General features: G+C 48.6%; 3 protein-coding genes across 4 annotated transcripts; 1 reads left to right on the top strand and 2 right to left on the bottom strand.

Annotated features, from left to right (window-relative positions):
• Positions 1 to 1457: 1457 nt before the first annotated feature.
• On the bottom strand, positions 1458 to 10163 carry Fscn3 (fascin actin-bundling protein 3). Its single transcript, XM_041675684.1, has 7 exons — positions 10020 to 10163; positions 7722 to 8418; positions 6895 to 7013; positions 6336 to 6495; positions 5143 to 5313; positions 4559 to 4764; positions 1458 to 2394 (listed from the first exon to the last, which is right to left on the bottom strand). The coding sequence occupies exons 1-6, from the start codon at positions 10161 to 10163 to the stop codon at positions 4559 to 4561; spliced, it is 1497 nt and encodes a 498-aa protein (XP_041531618.1). The 3' UTR covers positions 1458 to 2394.
• Positions 10164 to 11591: 1428 nt separating this feature from the next.
• Arf5 (ADP ribosylation factor 5) lies at positions 11592 to 14599 on the bottom strand. Its single transcript, XM_041675520.1, has 6 exons — positions 14439 to 14599; positions 13834 to 13914; positions 13231 to 13340; positions 12806 to 12877; positions 12201 to 12326; positions 11592 to 12079 (listed from the first exon to the last, which is right to left on the bottom strand). The coding sequence occupies exons 1-6, from the start codon at positions 14503 to 14505 to the stop codon at positions 11993 to 11995; spliced, it is 543 nt and encodes a 180-aa protein (XP_041531454.1). The 5' UTR covers positions 14506 to 14599; the 3' UTR covers positions 11592 to 11992.
• On the top strand, positions 14086 to 21276 carry Gcc1 (GRIP and coiled-coil domain containing 1). 2 transcript variants are annotated; one of them, XM_041675519.1, is made up of 3 exons: positions 14086 to 14353; positions 16671 to 17768; positions 18734 to 21276. In XM_041675519.1, exons 2-3 carry the CDS (start codon positions 16737 to 16739, stop codon positions 20036 to 20038), a joined length of 2337 nt encoding a protein of 778 aa, XP_041531453.1. In that variant the 5' UTR covers positions 14086 to 14353; positions 16671 to 16736; the 3' UTR covers positions 20039 to 21276. The 2 variants fall into 2 exon arrangements, with proteins under 2 accessions (XP_041531453.1, XP_041531452.1); XM_041675518.1 differs by having other exon boundaries at positions 16240 to 17768.
• Positions 21277 to 24408: the final 3132 nt, after the last annotated feature.

Genomic DNA, 24408 nt, shown 5'->3' with positions numbered 1-24408 from the left:
GTCTGTTTTTTGAAATTGTAATATGAATACATTATTTTCATCCTTTCTTCCCTCCAATCCCCCCTTTCTCAAATTCAGAGCACTTTTTATTTAAATATGAGACGGGTACAAGATTTTTTTATTTTAAATTTTTTTTTTGAAATTAATATAATTACATCATTTCCCTTACTTTTTCTACTTCTAAACTCTCCCAAGTACCTCCTCTTTTGCTCTCTCAAATTCCTGGCCTTTCTACTTTTTGTTAGTTTTTTTGTTTTGTTTTATACATGTGTGCGTGTGCGCACACATGCGTGAGCTTGCGTGTGTGTGTGTGTGTGTATTCCTAGTTACGTAAACACAACCTACTCTAAGTCTATATGTTATCTGTATGTACATGTTTTCATAGCAGACCACATGGTATTAGATAGTCATTGGGTGTACTCTTCCCTAGAGAAGACTGTTTCTCCAGCTCTCGGCACTCCTTAATCACCTGTGATTCTTTGCCTAGAGTTGAGGCCTCCTGAGATCTCCCCATCCAGAACATAGTTAGGAATGATGCTGATTTAGTAAATTAGTGGTGATATATCCTCTTCCAAGGTCCATGATTTTGATAGCCCAGGGTGTTTAGTTAGGTTTCTAGGACATGATTTCCAGGCAAGATGACCTCATTTTAATTGTTACATACACACACCCATAAGTCCATAAAACCATCCATCCATTCACCCATACATATATACTTACATTCATGCATACACTCCGCTCAGCCCAGATTATGTTACTTGTATGTGCATGGTATTGGATAACCAACAAACACACTAACAGGGAAGGGGGAAAGCCTCACAAGGCCTCAGCCCTAGACAAAGAACTACAGGCAGCTAAGGAATGGTGAGAGCAAGAGAAATAATCTTCCCCAAGGAAGAGTCTAAAAGACATTTACAAGCTACATCTACATTCAGAATCCTTCACAGCAAGGCTGGTTCGTCAAGGGACCATTGGGGAAAGTTTATTGGTTTGGGCTAGGGGCGAGGAGCATGTGGTAACTGGAAGTCTCCTTCCTCTTGTGTAGAATTTACAGCATCCTGGGGAGACAGTCTTTGACCCTCAACCTGACACATACTCGTTTCTTCTTTTCTATTATTTTTAGCTAGTATTCTTTTTTTTATATTTTTATGCTTTATTTAACTTTATTTTATGTGCATTGGTGTGAAGGTGTCAGATTCCCTGCAACTGGATCTTCAGACAGTTGTGAGCTGCCATGTGGGTGCTGGGAATTGAACCCGGGTCCTCTGGAAGAGCAGTCAGTGCTCTTAACCACTGAGCCATATCTCCAGCCCCCTTAGCTAGTATTCAAAATAATGCATGTGTGGTTTGTGTTGTGTGTGTATGTGTGTATGGTTTTTTTAAAAATATTTATTTATTTACTTATTTATTATGCATACAATATTCTGTCTGTGTGTATGCCTGCAGGCCAGAGAAGGGCACTAGACCCCATTACAGATGGTTGTGAGCCACCATGTGGTTGCTGGGAATTGAACTCAGTACCTTTGGAAGAGCAGGCAATGCTCTTAACCTCTGAGCCATCTCTCCAGCCCCCGTGTATATGGTTTTTACAGGGTCCCACTGTGTAGCCTAAATTGGAAATTGGCCTGAAACTTTATTAGCCTCCTGATTACTGAACTATAGGTATTCATCGCCATGTCCAGTTAAGTAGTGTATTTTATTTGGATGATTTATGCATGTGTATGTATATATATCATGCACACACATTTGTTCTGTTCTCTTCTTCACTTGTACTCCCCTTACTTTTTTTTCTTTTTCTTTATTCTTTTTTTTTCAAGACACGGTTTCTATGAGTAGTCCTAGCTGTCCTGGAGCTAGCTCTGTAGACCAGGCTAGCCCTGAACTCTCCCCCTTTTCAAAGGCCCCTTTCCTTCCCTTTCTGCCCTCATGTCACATAGCTATGCTTGTGTATGTATGTTTGAGTGCATATTTACATCTAACTCCCACATATGAGAGAACACCTGCACCATTTGTCCTTCTCTCCTGTCCTCCACCTCCCTTCTCTTGGCCCCCTCCCATTAGACCTCCTCTTCCTTCCTCATAGTTCCCCTTCCACCTTCATGGCATTCTCACGTATATGCACATTCTACACTGAGAGAAAATGTGGTAGTCTGGACCCTATGTCTCCCAAACCAGACACACATATGTTCTTTGAGTCAGATGCACATACGGGTCTTAGGGGTGGCCTGTCGTGATGTATTGTCGCTTGAAACAGGTGTTTTGCTAAACTCAGTAGGAAAAATTGTACATGTATTCTTCTCTTGGATCTTGACTCGGGGTCCTCTGTCCTGTTTAGCTAGACGTTGCTCCTGGAGGCCTGGGGGATTTAGAGTTTGGCAGGCAGCGTCCCATTGACTTGGAGAAGGAAGAGGAAATGGACAAGAGGAGAAAGAATGAAGCAATTTATACCTTTCTGGGTGAGGATAAACATTAAATAAGTGTGAGATGAATTTATAGGAAAAACTAAAACCCCCATCAGAGTTCAGAGAAAAGCCGTGCAGTTAACAAGAAAGCATTTACTAAGAACTTGTCCTTTTGGGTATTTGTCTTGTCTTGTTTCAGTGCTTAGCCTCCCATAATGCTAAGCATAGCCCCTCTTTATTCAGAAATTAAACAGAGTCACTGACTTCTGCTAGAATGAGGATGTAGTAGAGGCCAGGCCACACAGAGCATTTTCTATGTTAGGTATTCCTCACAATTCCCTCCAAGGTCAAAACCATAGTCTGGCTTGCCCTTCAAGGGACAGGCTCTGACTAGGACTGGGCTCTTATGCTCTACAGCGCATTGTCTGCTAGGACGTGGGGCTTGGAAAGAGCCAAACCAAACTCTTAATGGCATAGATACAGAAGTTGAAGCCTGATGGGATTTCATCTTATTTTTCTCAGTTTGTGCCCCTTGTAGACTATGCGGAGAAGACTGAACATACACCGCGGGTCGATATGGTTAGTTTCTGATTGGCTCTTAGCCTTGATAATACCTATGATGTAGATTACTTCCACTTCACACGCAAGGAAACAGAGGTCTTGAAGTGTGAAAGCAATTTCTCTAAGGTCACAATTCTAACTAGAAGAATACTTGCCTGGTGTTTGTGAAGCCCTGGGTTCCATCTCCAACACGACATAGAACCAGATGTGGTAGGGTTTGCCTGTAATCAACCTGCACTCAGGAGGTCGAGGAAGGAGGATCCTGAATTCAAAGTCATCCCTGACTATGAAGGAAGTCAAGGGCCAGCCTGGGCTATATGACAATAACAGCAGGAACAACAGCAAACCTACAGTACTTTCTATAAAGTTCATTTGACTTTCCGAGGCAGGAAAATGGGGCCTCTGAAAGGGTGGGAAAACCAGAAGCAGCATGTTAAAATAAACTTGGATGCCGGGCGGCGGTAGCACAACACACCATTAATTTCAGTACTCGGGAGGTAGAGGCAGGCGGATCTCTGTGAGATAGAGGCCAGCCTGGTCTACAAGAGCTAGTTCCAGGACAGGCACCAAAAACTACAGAGAAACCTGTCTCGAAAATCATAAAAATAAATAAGTAAATAAATAAATAAATAAAAAATAAAAATAAACTTGGTAGGCAGGCTAGGTGGTATATGCCTTTAATCCCCGCACTTGGGAGGCAGAGGCAGGAGGATCTCTGTGAGTTCGAGGCCAGCCTGGTCTACAGAGTGAATTCCAGAACAGCTAGAGCTATATAGAGAAACCCTACCTTAAAAAACCAAACCTAACCAAAAAGCCAAACCAACCAACCAAAAAAAAAAAAAAGATTTTGTGTGCAGAAGAGACTGGGAGACTGGATGGGGATGAATCTGGGGACAGGGACTGTTGCTGAGGGGCAACGACAGCGGTACCTAGACTGACGGTGGTAATTATGAAACAGAGTGTGCTCAAGAGACTTTGGTGGGGAAGCACCCGAGTTTGCACAGTTCGATAAAGGCAGCTAAAGGGGGTTAGAGAGGAGGCTTTGACCGTGACCGTGGAAGGACAGTAGGGTCAGGCTGGGAGGGATGACACAGCATAAGAGAATGACCTTGGAAGGAGAGGACTATGGAAGAGAATCAGTTATGCTGGTTAGAAGGACGAGAAGGTTGAAATCAGTCAAGTTGGAGAGAAATGAGGTTGGCATTTCAGAGAAGAATCAGGGCTGGAGATAAATAAACCAAGGGTAAGAACGGAAATGTCCCTCCCTATCTACAAACATTTTCCCCCCAAATGGGGTAAAATTCTACATCTTAAAGGAGACATAGGCACCCAGGCCTGCTTGTAGACCCCTAAGTCAGAACAACAAAGCATTAAGAAACCCAGACACGATGTCTGATGCTTTTCTTCCCTCCCTAGCAAGACCCGGTTTAGAAGCCTGCAAGGAACGGTGGGGATGTGGAATAAAAGCCTGGAGTTGGTCAGCTCCTGGACAGAAGCGAGCCCATTCCTACGTTCTGGTCTTTGGACCCCACCCACTTCCGTTCTCCTCTTGCGCCCCAGCTCCTGCTTCCCTGACTGACACCACTCTTCCTTACCTAAAATTCCCAGATACATTCTTTGGTAATGTCTCCACTGTCTGCCAATAGTGTGCCACTTCGGTCTGCTCGGATGTAGAAGCCGTTGGGCGCCAGCACCGTGAGCAAGTTGCTCCCCTGAAGTTCTATACAGAAGTTGAGGGCGAATTTTCCCCAAGGGCGGAAGGTGCCAAAAGATGTTATTGACCAGAAGGATCCGCCCTGTGCTGGGGAGGGAAGAACTATGTCGGTCGACCATTTGGAAAGCAGTTTTCTAAGCACTGAAACCTCCAAGGGGAGTTCCCTGAGACGTGCGATACCACCCCCTGTCCCCGCCTCCTCTCTCTCCGCTCCCCTCCCCCGCCTTCCTGCGGGGATCGTATCCTGCCTGCTTTAGTAGATCCTTCTAGACAAATGCAGAAGAACCCCTGGGAACCTCACTGATTCCTATTTTGCTAAGCCACCCTGGAGCCTTGAAGTATGAAAACAAACTGAAATCCTGTTTTTATGATGAGTAGTGTCCGGGGTGGCAGGTTTCCAAGCCCGGCCTGGGACAGAGGCTGGGCTGGGTCAGGGTCTCTGGGTGGGGAAGAGGAACCACTCACCCTGAAAGTGGTAGATGCCCTGGCGGCAGGGCAGAAGGTGAATGCAGTCAGGCCGGTCCATGTTGCACTGTATCAGGTCCCGGTCTGTGGAGGAGCCCACATACCCATACCGCCCTCTTAAGATGAGAAACGGGCGATTGGCAAATCGAATCTCCAGTTCCTCGTTGGGACCTGAAAGAAACAGGGAGGCATTATCTGGATAGGTTGGGTGTCTCTCTAGGGGTTTTCCAGGGGGAAGAAAAGGAGCACGAAGGACACCTAAGGATTATGTCAGCATTTCTCTCTCTCCTCTCCTCTTCTCTCTCTCTCTCTCTCTCTCTCTCTCTCTCTTTCTCTCTCCCCACCCCCGTGTGTGTGTGTGTGTGTGTGTGTGTGTGTGTGTGTGTGTGTACACGGAGGCCAGAGGAGAGTGTCCCGCTCCATCACTCTGCCTTATCCCCTGAGGTAGGGCTTCTGACTGACTGTATAACTCAGTGTTTTTCCTGAAGGTTAGCAGCTAGCGTGCCTCGGAAATTCTTTACCTCTGCCCTCTTCTCTCCAGCGCTTAGGGGATAGGCACCCATACCATATCCAGCATTTTATGTGCGAGCTGAGGAAGCAGAGCTCAGGTCTTCACACTGCTGCCGCAAGTGCTTTCCTCACCGAGCTGTCAATCACTCTAGCCCCAGAACGTTGTCTGTATTTTAACCTTTACCTAACGCTGGCTGTGTGCCAGGTCTTACACTAGGTGCTTGTGAATGTTTGCCAGGGCACTCAGCAGAGCATGGAGCACAAGACATCTACATATTCTTTCTTTGGGATGTGTTAATTGATTTAACCCCCACCTCAACTCTGTGAAGCAGCAGACTAGAATCTTTGTCAGGGACTTTAAACCTGAAGCTCAAAGAGGGTCTGTTCCAGCAATAAGCACTTAGCAACTAAACCCAGATCCAAACCTTCTGATGTCAACTCACTGCTTCCAAAACCTTTTTTTAAAAAAGTGGCTCAGTAGGTAAAAGCACTTGCCACAGAAGCCTAGCGACCTGCGTTCAATCCCTGGAACCCACAACAAGAGAGGGGAACAAAGAGAATGGATTCCTGAGGCTTCTGACTTCCATATGCGTCCTCTCTCTCTACCCGTCCACATGTGAGAGCCTTTGCTCTTGCAGAATCCCTGGCGTGGGTTAGCCCGGGAGAAGAGTGGCTCGGCTCACCTGGGATGTTGGCATTTGCCATCAGCAGGCCATTGGATGCAATGCTCAGGAAACGCCCACTGGAGGACTGCAGGATGATTTTGCCACAATTCCAGTGCACACGGAAGAAGGTGTTAGATTCCAGGGGGTACCCGTCAGCTATGATGGCCCTGTGGCGCCTCTGGAGAGAATTTGGGGACCAGGGACCCGGAGGAAGGTTAACAACCTCAGCTTTTTCCCCATCAATTTTAGTCCTGGGCCCAATTCCTATATCCTCCCCCTCCCCAGCCTCTGTAATTTTCTGGACTATGCCTTCAAAAATCTCTTTTTAAATGATCTTAAAAAAATCATAATTTTTGATTTGTTTATTTGTATGACTGTTTTAACTTGTATGTCTATGTACCACATGCCTGGTGCCTATGGAGCCCAGAGATGGCGTCCCATCCCCTGTAACTGGAACTACAGATGTTTCTGCGTCACCATGGAGGTGCTAGGAACTGAACTCAGGTCCTCTGGAAGAGCAGCCATCTCTCCAGCCCCTCAGAACCTCTTTGTAAGGCAAACATGGAACCAGTCTCACCTGGGCTAGGTAGTAGCCATTGGCTGAACGGAGTTGTAAGGGAAGGCTTGCGCCGCCACATTCATACTGGAACAAGGACATTGGGGTCAAGCGCTCAGAGGCCGCACACACCTCAGCATCTAGAGAGGAAGTCCACACAAGCGGGCGCATTTCAGCTCAGTCCCAGACCCTTCTCCATGTCTACCGCCAGGTTTCCCTGTAGTTTTCCTTCCTCAACCTAGATCATAATAATCTGGAGAAGCCCAGGCAATTTTCTCTTAAAGGCTCATCTCTATCCGTTAGTCTGCCTCCCCAGAGGTCTCTTTGGGGGCTCAGGCTCTTTCTTATGACTAGGTTTAAAATATCTTGCTTGTCCTGTGCTAGTGTGTTGCCTTGACACAAGCTTAGTGTCATCCGGAAATAGGGAAACTTATTGAGGGCTTGTCTCCATCAGATTCCCTGTAGGGAAGTCTGTTAGGAACACGTTCTTGATTGATAATTGATGTGGAAGAGCCCAGGGCCCAGCCCACTGTGGGCAAATAAATGGTCCTGGGTAGTATAAGAAAGCAAACTGGACCAGTCATGGGAGCAAGCTAGTAAGCCCTGTTTCTCTGAGTTTCTGCTTGAGCTCCTGTCCTTACTTCCCTCAGGGCTGCATCGGAACATGGAAGTTAAACAAACCAAACAGAACAAAACAACAACAAAAACCCTTTCCTCCCCAAGTTGCTTTTTGAGCGTGGTGTTTACCGCAGCAACAGAAAGAGAACTAGGACACACCCGGACATTTCTTCCTTTTAGCACCTGCCCCGCCCCCTCTGCCCCATGGTGGCATCGGACCCAGTACTTGCCGTAGACGACTGAGATGAACCTCCGTGTCTTTGACTTCAGGCTGACCCAGGTTGGGAAGTGTTGTAAGATGAACCACTCCTCACCCCTTATAGGACTGGAGCCCAGGCCCAGGAGCAGATGTGTGCCCTGTGGATATAATGTTCCTCCTTCTCCATCGCACAGTGCCACGAGCCCCCTAGGCCGCACTTGCATATGGAAAGCTGTCTTTGAGGAGCGGTGAGGGACCAGCCGGTCTACATGAGACAAGAAATGGTGTGTAGACGTCTCCAGGTGGTAGCATCCATCGTGGAAATGTAACAGGAAACCACATTCCTCTAGGCAGGGGACTGCTGCGTCAACCCAGATTCGGCCCACAGTGTGGTCAGCTCGGGCATAGCTGCGGTAGGTGGGGCTGTAGAGGATCACATGGACATGCAGGGCTGGTCTAGGGGTCCACATATGGTAAGCGGAGAGGACCCTGGAGTTGCAGAATACCACCTCACCATCAGACTCCAGATAACGACGAGAGATGATGCACTGGAGCGTCCACTTGCCATTGCGGTGGAAACGGAGCAGGAAGCATCCGTGGTGGCTAGTCCTCGGCCTGCCATAGCACACGGTACCGTCAGCTTCGCACAGCAGGTAGAGGCCCTGCAAGCTCTTCAGTCGTATCACGGCCTGCGCGTCATGTTCATTGCTCACCAGGAGCTCCCAGGTCTGGAGGTGTTGGGAGGATGAGGGAAGTGTGTTAGCAACTGGCAACCACAACTCTTGGTGCCATCAGCACCTCCAACATGACTAGTCACCTTCCTTCCCATACCTGTCTTGGCATCTCCTTGCTATGAACACTCTACTTGCTCAATTAACAATGAAAAGGATTTCTGAGCTTGGGGGGGGGGGGGGGACAGTGGTGCCTGTCTTTAATTCCAGCACTCAGGAGGCAGAGGGAGACAGATCTTGGTGAGTTCAAGGTCAGTTTGGTCTGCAGAGCCAGTTCTACACCAGCCTGGGATACATAGTGGGAGTCTCTCGCAAAACAAAATAAACAAAAAATACAACAACAAGACAGTGTTCTGGGTTGTCCACCTCCAGAGTCCCAGGACTTCTTAAGACCCAGTGGGGGCCAGAGAGATAGCTCAGTGTAAAAGCACTTGCCTCGAAAACTTGACAGCCTGAGGTCTAGCTCACATTTAAAAATCCACATTTAAAAAGCTAGATGCCGTCTGGTGAGATGGCTCAGTGGGTAAAGGCACTTGTTGCCAAGCCTGATGATCTGAGTTTGATACCCGGGTCCCACTTGGTGGAAGAAGAGAACGAACTGACCCCTGTAAGTTGTCCTCCAACCTCCGCATGTGTGCCATGGTACAGATATGTGGATGAACACACACACACACACACACACACACACATGAATATATAAAATGTAAAAACTAAAAATAGCTAGACACAGTGGCAAGCATCTATAAATCCCGGCACTCCTAAGACAAAATTGGAGATAGAGACAGGAGACTCTCCTGGAAGCTCATGGGCTAGACGGCCTAGAGCACACAGCGTAGGCAAAACCAAGAGATCACTTTAAGGTGGAAAGTTGTCCTGACCTCACGTATGTGCTTGTATACATAAACACACACACACACACACACACACACACACACACGCAGAACCCATGGGATATTCAATATTCACACCTCGGAAAACCAAAACCTTCCTCTCTTTCCCCTGCTCCATCCTTCAATTTTGCTTTATTTCTTTCACCTTGCTACGGACCCTGGATGGCACAGTACTCAGAACCTCCACCAGCAGGGTCCATCTCTCCAACAGAAGTGCAAGAAAGCATCCTGACTCTAGGTACAGAAGTTGAGATACAATAGTTAGGTACACTGAGAGAAATTTGGTCGTAAAGGAGAAGACTTTGCTCCTATTTTATCTCTAAAACAGAGTCCAAGTCAGCAAGCACTTTAAAATATTGCATTACTTTTTCCAGAACAGAAACATGGGTCTTGTACTATAGTCCAGCTTCCTCCGGATGCCTGGTTCTGCTTTCCAGCCTGGACTCCCCTCCTCTCTGCTTTGTGCTGGGATGGAGGGTAGGAAACACTGGAGGCGAAGCAGCTAGGCCAGAGCTGACACTTCATATCTTAGGGGAACGGTTTTGGAAGATGGAACAATGACGATCCATGAACAAAAGCCTGGTGTAGAAGTGTTTCAGCTTGCAACAGCGGAGACTATGCCGCTGATCATGACGGGAATGCAACATGCAACACACACACACACACAGCACTAAAAAAATTGGTTCTAGTCCAGGTTTGCCTTGTTACCTGTCTCCTGCCCAAACTCTTTGCAGTAGTTGTGACTGTACTGTTAAATGCTCCAAAGGTGAGGTAGGTTCCTGCCCAGCTGATGAGCCCAACCCTTAGGTCCTCGGCCTTTGGATGTCTGTGTATCCACTCCACCTCAGCCATGGGGCCAGTGCCACAGGTGATAACTCTGTCCGGCCCAGGCTTCCCCCCAGTGGTGAGGTCCCACAGGCCATATGGCCCGGAATAAGGCCCGTAGTACCCACCAGAAGCCGTTCCCAGAGGAAACTTACCAGGCAGAGGTCTGGCCTAGGGCCCAGCACCTCTGTGACCCGGGAGCATTGTGACTTTAAAGGCTGCCTTTTACCCCACCACAGTGGGGAAAGGGCACTGGCCTAGTAGTATCAATCCATGGGCCAAAGGAAGTAGGCCCAGAGCTTTCTGTATGTCTTCCTGACCAACTCCAAGCAATGAGGTAGGTTTAGACTGGGAATCAGTACTGCAACCTGCGACTGCAGGCCTGTCCCTACCTTTCTTAGTAACAAGATAGGAATCAATCTATTTGCTTCCTAACAAGGGGGTTCTGCTTGGCTCTCTGTGGCTCAAGTTTCCTTCCTTTCTTTCAAGCCAAGAAAAATCTATTGGTCTTTTAGGAATCTTGGGAGGACAAGGTCAAGCTGTTTTGGAAAGTACTTTGCAGTGAAGGTGCGGAAAATGGAAACATAACCATCAAGGATGGAACCACTCTTCTGACTTTAAAGCCTCGGAAGGAATGGCCTAGGTAAGGGCACTCCAGCACTGTGCTTTGCCAAGTCCGGCTGTGTTACAGGTGAACGGGCTGGGCAGAAAGCCAGATCTGCCGGGAAAGGATACCGGCCCCACCCACCAGAAGGCTCTGCTGGATCACTTCCTGCAAAGCTCAAGGAGAAAACCTCCGTCAAGAGCCTAGACAAACTGAAAACATGAGAAGAGGCACGTAAAAAGAAATGGTGGGACAACAGGTCTCATTTAAGCTTCATTGGGCTCCACAGGGAAACGGGCAATTAACTTTGCTTGGAGAATAGCCCAGAGCCCTCGTGTTTTCCATGGCCTTCCTGATTCTGTGTAGATGGGGGTCTTCCTAGGTACAGCATCCCGGTGGTCCCCAGCAAAGGCTCATTGGTGTTCTGTAAAATAAAGCTAATAGATGCCGCCCCGTGCTGGAGTCATCTGGGTAGTTTTAAACACGCATGCTGTTGGGGATGGCTTCAGACCACGTCGATCATTTTTCTTAAGAGTGTCTTGGGACCTATCTTTTTAATGTCCATTTCGCCTCTGTGTACAAAGCTACCATAAAGAACTGCTAAGTAGCTAGGTAAGAGGTAGGAAAAAGATTCTGTGGTTTGTGGAATGAGAAAGGTGGATTTCAGTCCTTAGAATTGAGAAAGAAATGGCTTTCCTCCCCTGAAAACACCACAGGGAGACACTGAGGAAGAAAAGGGCTTACGTGTGTGTTGACCTCACAACTTCAGCTGCTTTGAACCTCTCCCACATTGTCTTTTTGTACCCAGAGTAACTCAGCTTCCCAACTTCCAGGCTACAGACAACACCGGGTACAAACCACATCAAATTTATTACTCAATATCCAGTTCCACATCATAGCACCACCCGGAGCCCTCACTCTCCTCCCCCCAAACCTGGCCCCAAGGGTACACCCAAAACAGAAAATAAATGAAATTAAATCCAGATCCCTGCTCCTCCCCTGTTGGAGGGGGCCTTGGCCAGGAAGCCCTTCCACAGGTCCCAGCAGGCAGGAGAGCAGAGCCCTCTGCACCCAGAGAGCAAGGCTCCAGGCTCCAGCGACAAGAGAAAACATGCAGGCAGGAGCAGGAGCAGAGACCTGTCTGTGGGGAGGAAGAGTGGGAAGGGAGGGCACTGCCTGAGGAGTCCGGGAGTCTGGTCATCCCGGGATGCACGCGGGAGCTTCCGGGCAGCAGGGGCCTGCCCCTGGCTGGCTAACGCTTTGACAGCTCATGGGATAGCCAGTCCAGCCCATCATACAGGCCTGTGCCTTGGGTAGCGCAGGTGGCCTGGACGTACCACTGTAGGAAGAGAAAGAGAAGTAGATCAGCACCAGGGTAGACGAGGATAACTTTATACCATGTCCAGCCTGGGGCTCCGGAGGAAAGGCTGGACCCAGTGCAAACGGGACCACATCCTTACCGTGCGGCTACGCAAGTGCTGGAGCCCCAGCTTGTCAGTCAGCTCGCTCACAGGCATGGCATTGGGCATGTCCTGCTTGTTGGCAAACACCAGCAGCACTGCATCCCGAAGCTCATCCTCCTGCAGCTGAGAGGGGAGAACAGGGGAGGACCTAGGGCTGCACGGAGTTCCAGGTTCCCTACTGACTACATTGTAGGGGAGTTCTGGTTTCTAACTGCCAACTTCTTTGTAGGAAAAACACAGTGTACTGTGCAGTTTAGTGTTGAACACAGGACAGTTATGAGTACGAAACCCCTAAATTTTACCTCCAGAAGCATTCTAATTTAAGAACCTGCTCTAAGTGAAAATAACAAAAATCCCAAACACTAAAAAACAAAACAAAATAACAACAACAACAAAGATGTGAGAGGCTGTTTCTCTTTCCAATGGACAACCTCTCCCTCTCCTCAGCTCCTTAGACTCAGGTACACAAGTATTTAAAAGAAAAAGACCTGTTCAAACCGGGTGAGAAGCAATTTAACCAGAGACACAAAACCTCATTTTCCCCGCCCACAGAGAACGCTGTCCCCAAGCCAAGGGCCCTGTTCCCAGATCCGGATGCTTACCATCTTCTGGAGTTCATCAGCTGACTCCTGGACCCGCTCTCGGTCATTACTGTCTACCACGAAGATGAGGCCCTAGGTGGGCGGAAGAAAGGAAGCAGGAGAGATCACTCCCACCTACGCCCTGCCCTAACCTGGCCTCTTCGAACTTCTCCCATCTTTAGTTGTATCCATCTTCGTCTTCTAGTAAATTCCTATTAATGGTCTACAGAGACCACTGCAAAGCGAGACAGCTAAAAGATGTTCTGTTTGAGAGCTACATTAGACAGTGTGGTCCTAGAACCCTGCTTCCCAGAATAGGACGACCTTAAGTTCTTAAGGAGGACTAAGAGAGAGGGGTGAGGGCCCAGAACTGAGCCAACAGTTCAGTCCAGAGCCATACTGCCCTCTTCTGAGGGTTGTCCCTCCACCCTCCGCCTCCACTCCACCTGAGTGTTCTGGAAGTAGTGCCGCCACAGAGGCCGAATCTTGTCCTGGCCTCCAACATCCCAGACTGTGAAACAGATGTTCTTATATTCCACTGTTTCCACATTGAAGCCTGCAGATAATTTTTTGAGGAGAGAGAGAGAAAAAAAAAAGTTCTGAAAGGAACTCACTAAAATCACTTGGATCAGCCAGGCTGTGGTGGCACATGCCTTTAATTCCAGCACTCCGGAGGCTGAGGCAGGTGGATCTCTGTGAGTTTGGGACCAGCCTGGTTTACAGAGCGAGTTCCAGGTCAGCCAAGGCTACACAGAAACAAAACAAAACAAAACACCACTCGGATCTTTACAGGCACACAAACACAGAAGGCAATGACCACGACCAATGGGAATAGAACCCAGAAGGACCGGAGGTCAACAGATATGCTAGGCTCACGGTCCACACCTCAGGCACCAGCAGGCACACAGAGATACCGTGACCCACTTCTCAAGTAGCCATATCTGGTGTCAGGGTCAGGTACAGATAAGGGCCTCAGGAGAACTGGGAGCAGACCCCGAGAAGGCCCGATGCGCCACTCCCGCAAACCCTTGCTTCATTCTCGGACTCACCTATGGTGGGGATGGTGGTGACAATCTCCCCCAACTTCAGTTTGTACAGGATGGTAGTCTTGCCAGCCGCATCCAAGCCAACTGCAACGGAGAGGGGCACAGAATGGAGACGGGAGCTAGGGAGCCCTCTAGAGATCAGGGAAAGGGAAAGGACTGCCCAGCTGATGGTGATGGGGGCGGAGAGCGGGAGAGCCTCCAGGTGCGAGCTGTTCTCCACCTTCCGGGCCTTAAGGGCAGTCTGGGTGGCGAGTGCCAACTCCTGTCCTTCCAGTGGCCGAGGAGAGAGAGGAGCTCGGGAGGTGGGGGGCCCGGGAGGAAGGCCGCGTTCCTTTGAAAAGTCGTTTCCAAGGGCGGAATCCTCCTCCCTTCTTAGCAGCCGGGCTGGGGCGGAGGAAGCGTCACCCCACCCAGGCCCCAGCTCCGGGTTTCAAGCCAGGGGCCGACACCGCAGATCCCGGCCTGCACAGGAGCGCATCCCCCGAGGCTCTGGCGGTGGGGTGTCTCGCGGTCAGGGTACCAGGTGAGAGGGGCTGGAGGGACGCGGGGGTGGGAGGGCTGCGGCGGGGCCGGCGCCCCATTCGGGCCGCGCGCTCGATCTGCCTCACCCATGAGGATCCGCATCTGCTTCTTCCCGAAGATCCGCGAAAAGAGCGCGGACACCGTGAGGCCCATGGTGGGGCCCGGGGCGGGGGCGCGGGCAGGGACGCGGGGTGAGGGCTGGAACCGGCCGGCCGCGGGGGGGATGGGGCGCAAAAGCAGAAGGAGGAGGCGCCGCCGCCGCCGCCTCCGCGCGTCCGGGCCCGCCCGACGTCACGTGGCCCCGCCCCCTGTTCCGCCTCGGCCCCGCCCCCAGGCGCATTTGCGGAAGAACTGAAGTCCAGCGAGGCCTGGCATCCTTGCCCCTAGCCCGAGGGACTGGAAAGGGAATCTTTCTGGGTCACCAAAGACTGCAGGAGCTTGCTTTATTCTTTAGGCATAGACTTCCATTCCTAAGAAGGCTTTGACAGGGTCGAAAAATGTATTTAAAAGGATCTCAAAGTAGTTTATTTTTTTTTGTTTTGAGACACTATGCCCACTATGTCACTATGTAGCCTTGAACTTGCCATGTAGACCAGGCTAATCTCGAACTCACAGAGCTGCCTTGGCCTCCCGAGTAGATTCTTAGAACAGAAACACTTTTTTCATGCCTGTTGTCGCTCCAATTTCACTATTATCTCTCTTTTTATGAGTGAGTCTCCTCACTCCTTCCCCCTCGGTACCTTCATGTCACAGGAGCCGTTTTTCTGTTTTTGTTTTTAGCCCCTCCCCACCTTTATTTCGAGTTAGTATGTGGGGGTGTAGAGTCAGAGGAGAACCTGTGGGGATATGTTCTCTCCTTTGACGACATGGGTCCTGGTAGACTCAGGTCTGGGTATTGGGCTTGGTGGAAAGTACCTTTACCGCTGAGCCATCTTACAGGCCCCACAAGAGTCTCGAAGGTGTCCCCTTGAGATTAAAATACTTTAATGTTTTGTCACCCAAGATGGAAATCTAAATGCCTTTAAAAGTTGGGTCCCACTCTTTGTTCCGGCCTCTTCAGTGTCCGCCCCCTCCCACACCCTAAGCTATTGTTTAGGAATGATCTTGATCCTCGTAAACTTTTCCACTTTCCTTGATGCTGGTTTCCCACATCTGAATTTACTTCAGTCTTTATTCATTCTTCAAACCCTAACATATTTTTCCTAAGAGTATCTGTCCTTCCTCTAGACAGGCAACCCATCTCTTTTATAACACTACAACCATACATACTACTACCCATACATACATACAACATACATACACAACCCATACATACTAGTGTGAGGACAGGATTTACTTGTTTGCATGTCTGGTTCAGGGTCACGTTTCTTCAGGGTGCTATCTGGCATAGTACTTTATACACTGGTAAGTGGACTGAGATAGGATTCCTAAACTTAGTAGCCGAGTGACATTGGACAAGTCACCTCTCCATACTGTATGTTCCCACAACTGTAAATTGGTGCTAATGATATCCTCTAAACAGAATTTTGCAAAGACAAAATAGCAAGAACTCTTGTGAGACCCCCAGCATATACGGGTATTTAAGGTGGACCTTATAGCTTAATAGTGCCCCTCTAAAAGCAGAACTAAGGAAGAGAACTATTATGCTTTATGTTAACTAGGTGCTGCTGGCCTTGTTTACCTAGTATGAGTCCTGTTGCGTTTTAGGGACATGTTAGACATTGCCCCAAATAGTTAGGGATTTGGGGGCAAATGCAGTGCGACGTCGCCCCCTGTCGCTCACTGGTGGTAGTTTGAGGGCAAAGTTAGGCATCTTCTCCAAACCACTGCTCAGGTGTTCTGGACTTTGCTTTTCCCAACTCTCCCGGCTGGTTCCTCCCTCTCCAGGCAGTCAGCACACCCCGTCTGCGGAAGCCCCGCCCACCTCACGCAAACCGGAGGCGGTGTCTGTGGCGTTTGGCCGCCGTCACTTCCAGTGGACCCGGAAGCGCTGCTGTGGGCAGCCGGGAGTTGTTAGGAAATCGTGATGGATCTGAGCTTAGTGTAAACCCTGGGCGGATCCTGGGCCGGTCCTGGGCCGCAGTGGCCAGCGGAGCGGTTAAGGCGGCGCGGCCTCGGGGCCAGTTTCGGAGAGCCGTGGCTGAGCGCTTCTGCTAGACCAGCGTTGGTTGCCCACCCTCCAGGTTGGAACTGGCTTCCACCTTCGGCCTGGCTCCACAGCGCTTTTACCTGGCCGCCGGGGCCCCTCAACCCGCCCCCCGCCCGGACAGCTGGGTGTGTGGTCTGCGGCCAGACGGCCCTCTCTGTTTCGCTTCTAGATGTTTGTACGGCTCTGTCCAGGGCTGTCAGAACGCTGACGTGGAGCAACCCACTCCAGAACCCCCATGGAGAAGTTTGGGATGAATTTCGGGGGTGGCCCAAGCAAAAAGGACCTGCTGGAGACCATAGAGACACAGAAAAAGCAGCTTCTCCAGTACCAGGCAAGGCTTAAGGATGTGGTCCGCGCCTATAAAAGTCTGCTGAAAGAGAAAGAGGCCCTGGAGGCCAGCATCAAAGTACTGTCGGTATCCCACGAGGCGGATGTAGGCCTTGCAGGTGTGCAGCCACCAGGTCTCACGTTACCTGACTCTGTGGATGATCGGTACTCCACACACAGTGAGGATAGCACCGGAACCGCCACCAGCTTGGATACTGCGGCCAGTCTTACAAGTACCAAGGGTGAGTTTGGGTTCGAAGAGGACAGAATGGCCCGTGGACCTCTTCCTCCAAAGTCTGAAGAGGCCAGTGGGTCAGAGAGTGGTGTCAGTAGTAGCAGTGGGGATGGGCCATCCGCAAGTAGTGAGACAGACAAAAAACTACATCAGCTGAAGACCCAATTGGCTACTTTGACTAGCTCCTTGGCTACAGTCACCCAGGAGAAGTCCCGTATGGAGGCATCTTACCTGGCCGACAAGAAGAAGATGAAACAGGACTTAGAGGACGCCAATAAAAAGGCCGAGGAAGAGAGGGACCGCCTGGAGGGAGAATTGAAGGGGCTGCAGGAGCAGGTAGCAGAAACCAAAGCCCGCCTGATCACACAGCAGCATGATCGTGCCCAGGAGCAGAGTGACCATGCCGTGATGCTGCGGGAGCTACAGAAGCTGTTGCAGGAGGAAAGGACCCAGCGCCAGGACCTGGAACTTCGCTTAGAAGAGACCAGAGAAGCACTGGCAGGGCGGGCATATGCAGCTGATCAGATCGAAGGGTTTGAGCTGCAGACCAAGCAGCTGACCCGTGAGGTCGAGGAGCTGAAAGGTGAGCTGCAAGCTATTCGAGATGAGAAGAACCGACCAGACCCCCGGCTGCAAGAGCTTCAGCAAGAGGCTGTGCGGCTTAAAAGCCATTTCCAGGCACAGTTGCAGCAGGAAATGAGGAAGGTAATTATTCTCGTAGTTTTCAAGCAATCATGTTAACTTGGCTAGGATTTTATTATTTTGCTCTTTTGGTCATTAGAATAGAGACACCCCCCCCCCCCCCCCCGTGTGTTTCATGAGGATCTAATCCAGTCTGGTTTGAGCTCATAGAGATCTGCCTGCCTTTCCCTACCAAGTGCTGGGATTAAAGGCACCCTTCTTCCCACCTAAGTCAGGGTGTTGCTCCAATCAAGGATTGCCTGGTGTTTGTTCGCCTCTTGGGTGCTGGGATTGCAGTCCCGCTCCACATTCCCAGCATGCACTCTGATGCTTGATGCCAACTGAAAAATGGAACCATTGAGTCCTAGGAAATCTTGCTTTGTGTAGTGTTCTTACAGCCGGATGAGGAGTTTCTGAGTACTTCTGGGTCCGAGCCAGAGAGCTATATCTCGGCTTCTGGGTGCTGGCACCTTACCAGTTGAGGCAATATCGTGACAGCTGTGTAGTGCAAGGTTGTGTGTATCTTGAGAAGTGCGTGTGTATAGGTAGAGGGACGGAAGGAAGCAATCCCCCCCCCCCCCCCCGAAACAAATGTCTTGTGTATGCCTTTGGCTGAGGTTTGCCTGCTTTAGAAAACTCCTGTTTCATAGTGTTTCCTTTCCATGAAGCCAGGAATCCAGCTTGGTTTGGAATTTCCAGGAATGTTGGGAGAGGGAAAGAAAGCTGCCTGACTTCTTTAAATAATTCGGGAAGCACATGGTGAAAAGTACATTTAGTGCTTTGTATTCAAGCTCAATGAAAAATGGAAAACTATCATAAAAATAGCCCTTATACAAAGGAACGTCAATTAAAAATCCCCAGTTCCCACTGGTTCCAGGCCATCCTAGTCCCATGACCCTTCACTTCTCTGCCTTGCTCCTCCACCCCCAGGTGACTGTAGGGTTTTGTGACTTTTCTGGATGCATGGTCACCTGTCCTTTGCTTTGCAGACAGCCCTTGCAGAGGATCAGCTTCGCCAGCAGTGTCAGTTAGAAGAGCAAAGGGTAGCAGCCCTGGAGAACCAAATCTCCGAGGTGTCTGAACTGCTGGGCACCTACGAGAAAGCCAAGCAGAAGGACCAGCTGGCCATCCAGAAGCTGAAGGAGCGGATTCTGCAGCTGGACCTGGAGAACAAAACCCTGGCCCTCGCGGCCTCTAGCCGGCCCCCTCTCGACAGCCACGGGGATGAATCCAGTATGGATGTCAATGTCCTGAAGGATAAGATGGAGAAGCTCAAGAGGCTACTGCAGGTTGCAGCTAGGAAGAGCCAGGTGGCCCTGGATGTGGAGAAGCTCTGTGACCCTGAGATAACGCCCAGCTCTGAGGCTGCCGATGGGGAAAAGGCTACCGCACTCTACTACCAACAGGAGCTGAAGCAGCTGAAGGAAGAGTTCGAGCGGTACAAGATGCGAGCCCAGGTTGTGCTCAAGAGCAAGAATACCAAAGACGGGAACCTGGCCAAGGAGCTGGAGGCCGCCCAGGAGCAGTTGGCTGAACTGAAGGAGAAGTATATCTCCCTGCGGCTGTCCTGTGAGGAACTCGAAAGCCAGCACCAGCAGGAGGCCGAGGACTGGAAGCAGGAGTTGGCCCGGCTGCAGCAGCTCCATCGGCAGGAGCTGGAACATAGCCAGCTGGACTTCAGGGACCGCACGCTGAAGCTGGAGGAGGAGCTGCATAAGCAACGGGACCGGGCTCTGGCGGTGCTTGCTGAGAAGGACCTGGAGCTGGAGCAACTGCGTTCCGTGGCCTTGTCCTCCGGGTTGCCGGGACGCAGAAGCCCTGTGGGTGGACTGGGTGGTGGAGGGCTTGGGGACCCGGCTGACACAGCTTCCTCAGAAAGCCTGACTCAAGCCCTGCAGCTCGCTGCAGCCAATGAGCCCACTTTCTTCCTTTATGCTGAGCAGTTGGCCCGGAAGGAAGTGGAGATCACGTCACTGAGGAAGCAGAAACACAGGCTGGAGGTAGAAGCCCATCAGCTGCAGGAAAGGCTGCTGGAAGAGGGCGAGCGGCACCGAGAGGAGGTCGGAGCCCTTCAGAGCCGCATCGAAAAGAACGCCAGGGACCAGAGCAGGGAAGGAGCCAACCTGGAGTATCTCAAAAACATCATCTACCGCTTCCTGACCTTGCCAGACAGCCTTGGCCGTCAGCAGACGCTCACGGCCATCCTGACTATCTTACACTTCAGCCCCGAGGAGAAGCAAGTGATAAAGCAACTCCCAAGTGGTGGCAGCTGGTGGCCTTCTGGCAAGAGATGATATACCTTCTCCAGCCTGAATCGCTGTGCCTCTTTCATGCGGGAAGGGCAGGCTAAGATTTCCCCTGCCTCTTCTCGCATTCTCGTTTATTTCCTCACTGTGTTGAACTCAGAACGGTTCAAAGTAGGATGGGATTTTCTGCCAAGTGCCATTAATGCAACTTTGTCCTTGGGCTTGGGGTACTGCAGATGTTGAGACAGTACTTCTGGCCGTGTGCATGTGGGGCAGGGTAGGGAGAGAGGCTGGGGCAGAGGTGCAAGCTAGGGAAGTGGTGAGAGTCTTTAGAGATGTTTTGTGATGCTCCTAGCTCAGAGGAGTCCATCAGACTTTGGAACATACACAGTAACAGTGTATGTTTTCCTTGTCAGAGTCTGGTCCACTTTTGTTCTAATTTTTCTGGGGACATAAAATCAAGCTAGAAAGAGACCAGGAAGTTCGACATAGTAACGGTTTGTCCAAAGGGCTGTGGAATATTGAGTTCATCCGTGAACTTGGATCCTCAGTTCCAGGAACCAGCCCACCACTTGTGACCATCCTAGAGAGGGTCCTGGACACCGATGTGACCTTGGAGATTTCCCCAGTGATCTGATTTGAGCCAGGACAGGGTTGAAAAGGAACCTCTCTTGCTTAAGCTGCCTGCCCAAGGTTAACTCAAGACGGAGTGGATGACTTCACTGTCTTCCCACCAACATTGAACTTGTATAAAGAAATGAAACCCTTGCTTTTTACAGAGCATTCCAACAATAAGCTGGGGGCCTCCTTGGATACAAGGAATTCCTGCCATGATTTGTTCCCAGCTGTGTTTGCTTTTGCAGGGACAGGAAAGAGGAGGTAATTCGCTGCAGATTCCAAAAGACTGTTATGACCCTCACAGGAAAAGCGCAGTTTGGCTGAAATACTTTCCATCCTATGGGTCTGGGCAAAGGTTAATTTCATTCTTTAAGGAAAGAGAGTGCTCAGAAAACTCAGGTCAAAGCGGTGTCTGTTGCCCAGTTTTTGCTTAGTCCGCCCTTCCTGGTTATAAAGACCTTTGGACCGGAAAGACCAATGTTTGACTATTAATGTGTATCTTTTTGTTATTTGTATTACTGAGATCTGTTTTTCGAAGGTTTGGGGTACAGAAGACAATGTTTTGGATGGGCAAAGGTGACCTGATTATCTACATGAGCAGACTTCAGTGGAACAGAAGTGTTATCTTTATGGAAATACCAGTGGTCATTAAACCTGAGAGACTTGAACTGTGTTTTCTTAATGGTGGTGTCTCTGCATCTGAACACAAGTAGATTATGAACGTCAACGGTGGACGAAAAGCTAGATATGGAGTTCCTTGTACTGAGCTCTGAGCTCGAATCATATCCCATTATGTTGGTCCATGAGCTTGACCCCAGGGAGGAGCACATGAGAGGAGGTTTTCACTGCCTCACATATAACACATTTCTTAGCCTGGAATTGTGTGTGTGTGTGTGTGTGTGTATGTGTGTATGTGTGGCGGGTTGGGGGCAGCTGCAATGGAAAAAGTTTTCTAACGGGATTAGTGTGTGGGCTTGATGCTACCATAGTTACTGCTTCATACTCTGGGAGTAATCTGGGATAAATGCTTCTTTATCCCTAAAATCAGGATTCATGATACTCTGCAAAGTTATCTCAGGACAACAAGACTTCCTTCATTTCTGTAGTAATGGACTTCCTTTATTTCTTGACCTTGCTTCTCTAAATGTAGGATATCCTATGATTGCTGTTATTTCTAGGGGATTCTGGGAAGTGTAGAAAAATCCATAGCTACAGTTGCTTTTCCAGAACTAGTGTTTGCTGTGCTTAAAAAATTTGTCAATTTCATACATTTGTATAATGAAAATTACTCATTTTCATCATGTCTCCAGTTCCTTTTCTCTCATCCCCTCTCTCTTTCTCTGGTATCCTCAACAAGTCCTCCTCTAATTTCATGTTTTCTTTTTTTTGTGTGTGTGTGTGTTTGAGACCCAGAGAGTTTAATTAGAGTCTCTTTCTCTCTCTGGCTTTTTTGGGATGGTTTTTCTTTGTAGCCTTGGCTTTCCTGGAATTCACTCTTTAGACCAGAGTGGATTTAAACTCACAGAGATCTGGTTGCCTCTGCCTCCTGACTGCTGGGTTTAAAGGCATGCACCACCACCTCCTGAGAAGTTTCTCTCTCTCTCTCTCTCTCTCTCTCTCAATTAAAAAAGTCTTTGTTTTTATATGTATGGATGTTCTGTCTGCAAGTTTGTCTGTGTTTCACATGCATGCCTGGTGCCCCCAGGGATCAGAAGAGGTTGTCACATCCCCTGGAACTGGAGTCACAGACAATAGAAAGTTGCTGAGTGGGTACTGGAAATTGAACCTGGATACTCAAAGAACTGCAATTGCCCTTAACCACTGAGCCATCTCTCTAGCCCCTTGATTCGTTCTTGCCCAGGTACTTTGGCCATTTAGGAGTTTTTGTGTTAATCACCACCTGATGCTCTAAGAAGCTGTTCTGATGATAGCTAGGCACAGCACCAAGCTATAGGTATAAACATGAATATTTAGAAGGCAGTTTGACAGCATCATCTAGCTAAACAATAGTAATAGATTTCTCCCTGTGAGACCTATGACCTTGGGTGTTATAAGGATGTTGCTAGTGTGTTTCCCGGCTGCCTGGCAGCTCAGACCCAAAATAATCACACAAAAACCATACTATTTAAATAACTACTTGGCCTATTAGCTCTAGCTTCTTATTGGTTAACTCTTACATCTTAATTTAACCCATCTCCATTAATCTGTGCATCACCACAAGGTTGTGTCCTACCTGTAAAGTTTCAGCATGTCTATCTCCGGCAGCAGCTCCATGGCTTCTCTCTGACTCCGCCTTCTTTCTCTCAGCATTCAGTTCAGTTTTCCCTGCCTAGCTCTGTTCCCCTATAGGTCTACTATAGGCTCAAAGCAGTTCCTTTATTAACCAATGGTAGTTACAGCATACAGAGGTAATCCCACATCACCTCTGCTTTTTGTTTAAATAAAAATGGAAGGTTTTAAACTTTAACAGTAAAATTACATATACAAAATGTGTATCAAGAAAGAATTATAGTTACAGTATTTATAACTACTTTATCTTTTATCATAACTAAGGAAAACTATAACTATCAATTCTTCAACTCCATCAAAGACTGCAGAAGGATATAGCATTGCCCAAGTAAACAGGAAGTACATTGTAAGCAACTTCCAAAACTCTAGAATTGGCAGAGACATCTCACTGCCTGGACAGTCACCCAAAGTTCTTCTGTATCGTTAGGACATCCATCTTCAGCCTACTGGCCCATAGTATCTATCTGATAGACTTTTTCATGAAACAGGAAATTTCAAAGACAGTTCCACCTATATTGGCAGTTTGTCAGTCACTTTCTTCTGTGTCCTGCAGAATGTCTAGCAGACTCTTTCTATTCTATCATGAAGCAGGAACTCCAAAGGACCATTTCACCTATAGGTGAGTTCAGCAGTCATTTCTCTGTGGGTCCTGCGTGCCCAGTTCATCAAGCAGTGCAGGTAAGAACAATTTCTTGCCCAAATGGCTAACCAATGCCATAAGGAGCCTCTTTGATGCCTATCATCCTCTTGAAGTAGATTGGTGCTGCCAGGAGCAGCTGCGTCTCATTCTCATGAAAAGTCTTAAGTTCTAAAACATTTTAAATGTCATATTCTGAAGGTTTCTGAAAGATTTGAGGAATACCTATCTAACTGAAATATATCTCTATATATCTCAAAAATCTAACGTGACTACACACTCGACTATTATAGATGATTATCTATTTACCTATATTTCTTAATTACACATATTTTTAAATGAGCTGTACAAACACAATACCTTAACCAAGAGGAGAAATATACATATAACAAAATTGACCTTAAATTTGTGTCAATAAATCAAGATCCATACCAATGCAAATCTCTATAGCATATCCCCCTTTAAATGTAAAGAAACATAATATTTGGGAATATGGGCACAGTTATTTCCAAACTGCTTCCTGCTTTTTGTTGGGTGAAGTAATTTTTTGGGGGTGTTCATGATAACCTTTTGTGGGGGGGTCTTGGTCCATCAAACCACATTAGTCTGGAAGGATTCCACAGGTTCTCATCCTCTGTGGAAACAAAGAACCTCTTTTCCAAAGCAACATAGTTTGAATTTAAGATACCTTTAAGATATATGTTGGTTTAGCTTAGCAGCCCATACAATGTCTCTCTGTACTTAGCTCCTTCACAATCAAAAAATTCAAAGAAAACAATATACATAATCCAGATGCCCTGTGTATAGTTCATCTTTACGTGGCATATTTGTTTTTATTCTATTACTTTTTAATATTTATTTTCTTTACTAAGAC

Source organism: Microtus oregoni, unplaced genomic scaffold (genome assembly GCF_018167655.1).
Source record: "Microtus oregoni isolate MIOR12 unplaced genomic scaffold, Mior012 000026F_ref0000081, whole genome shotgun sequence".
Lineage (NCBI taxonomy): Eukaryota > Metazoa > Chordata > Mammalia > Rodentia > Cricetidae > Microtus > Microtus oregoni.
Note: the sequence above shows the minus strand (reverse complement) of the source record. Positions and strands in the feature narration are given on the sequence as shown.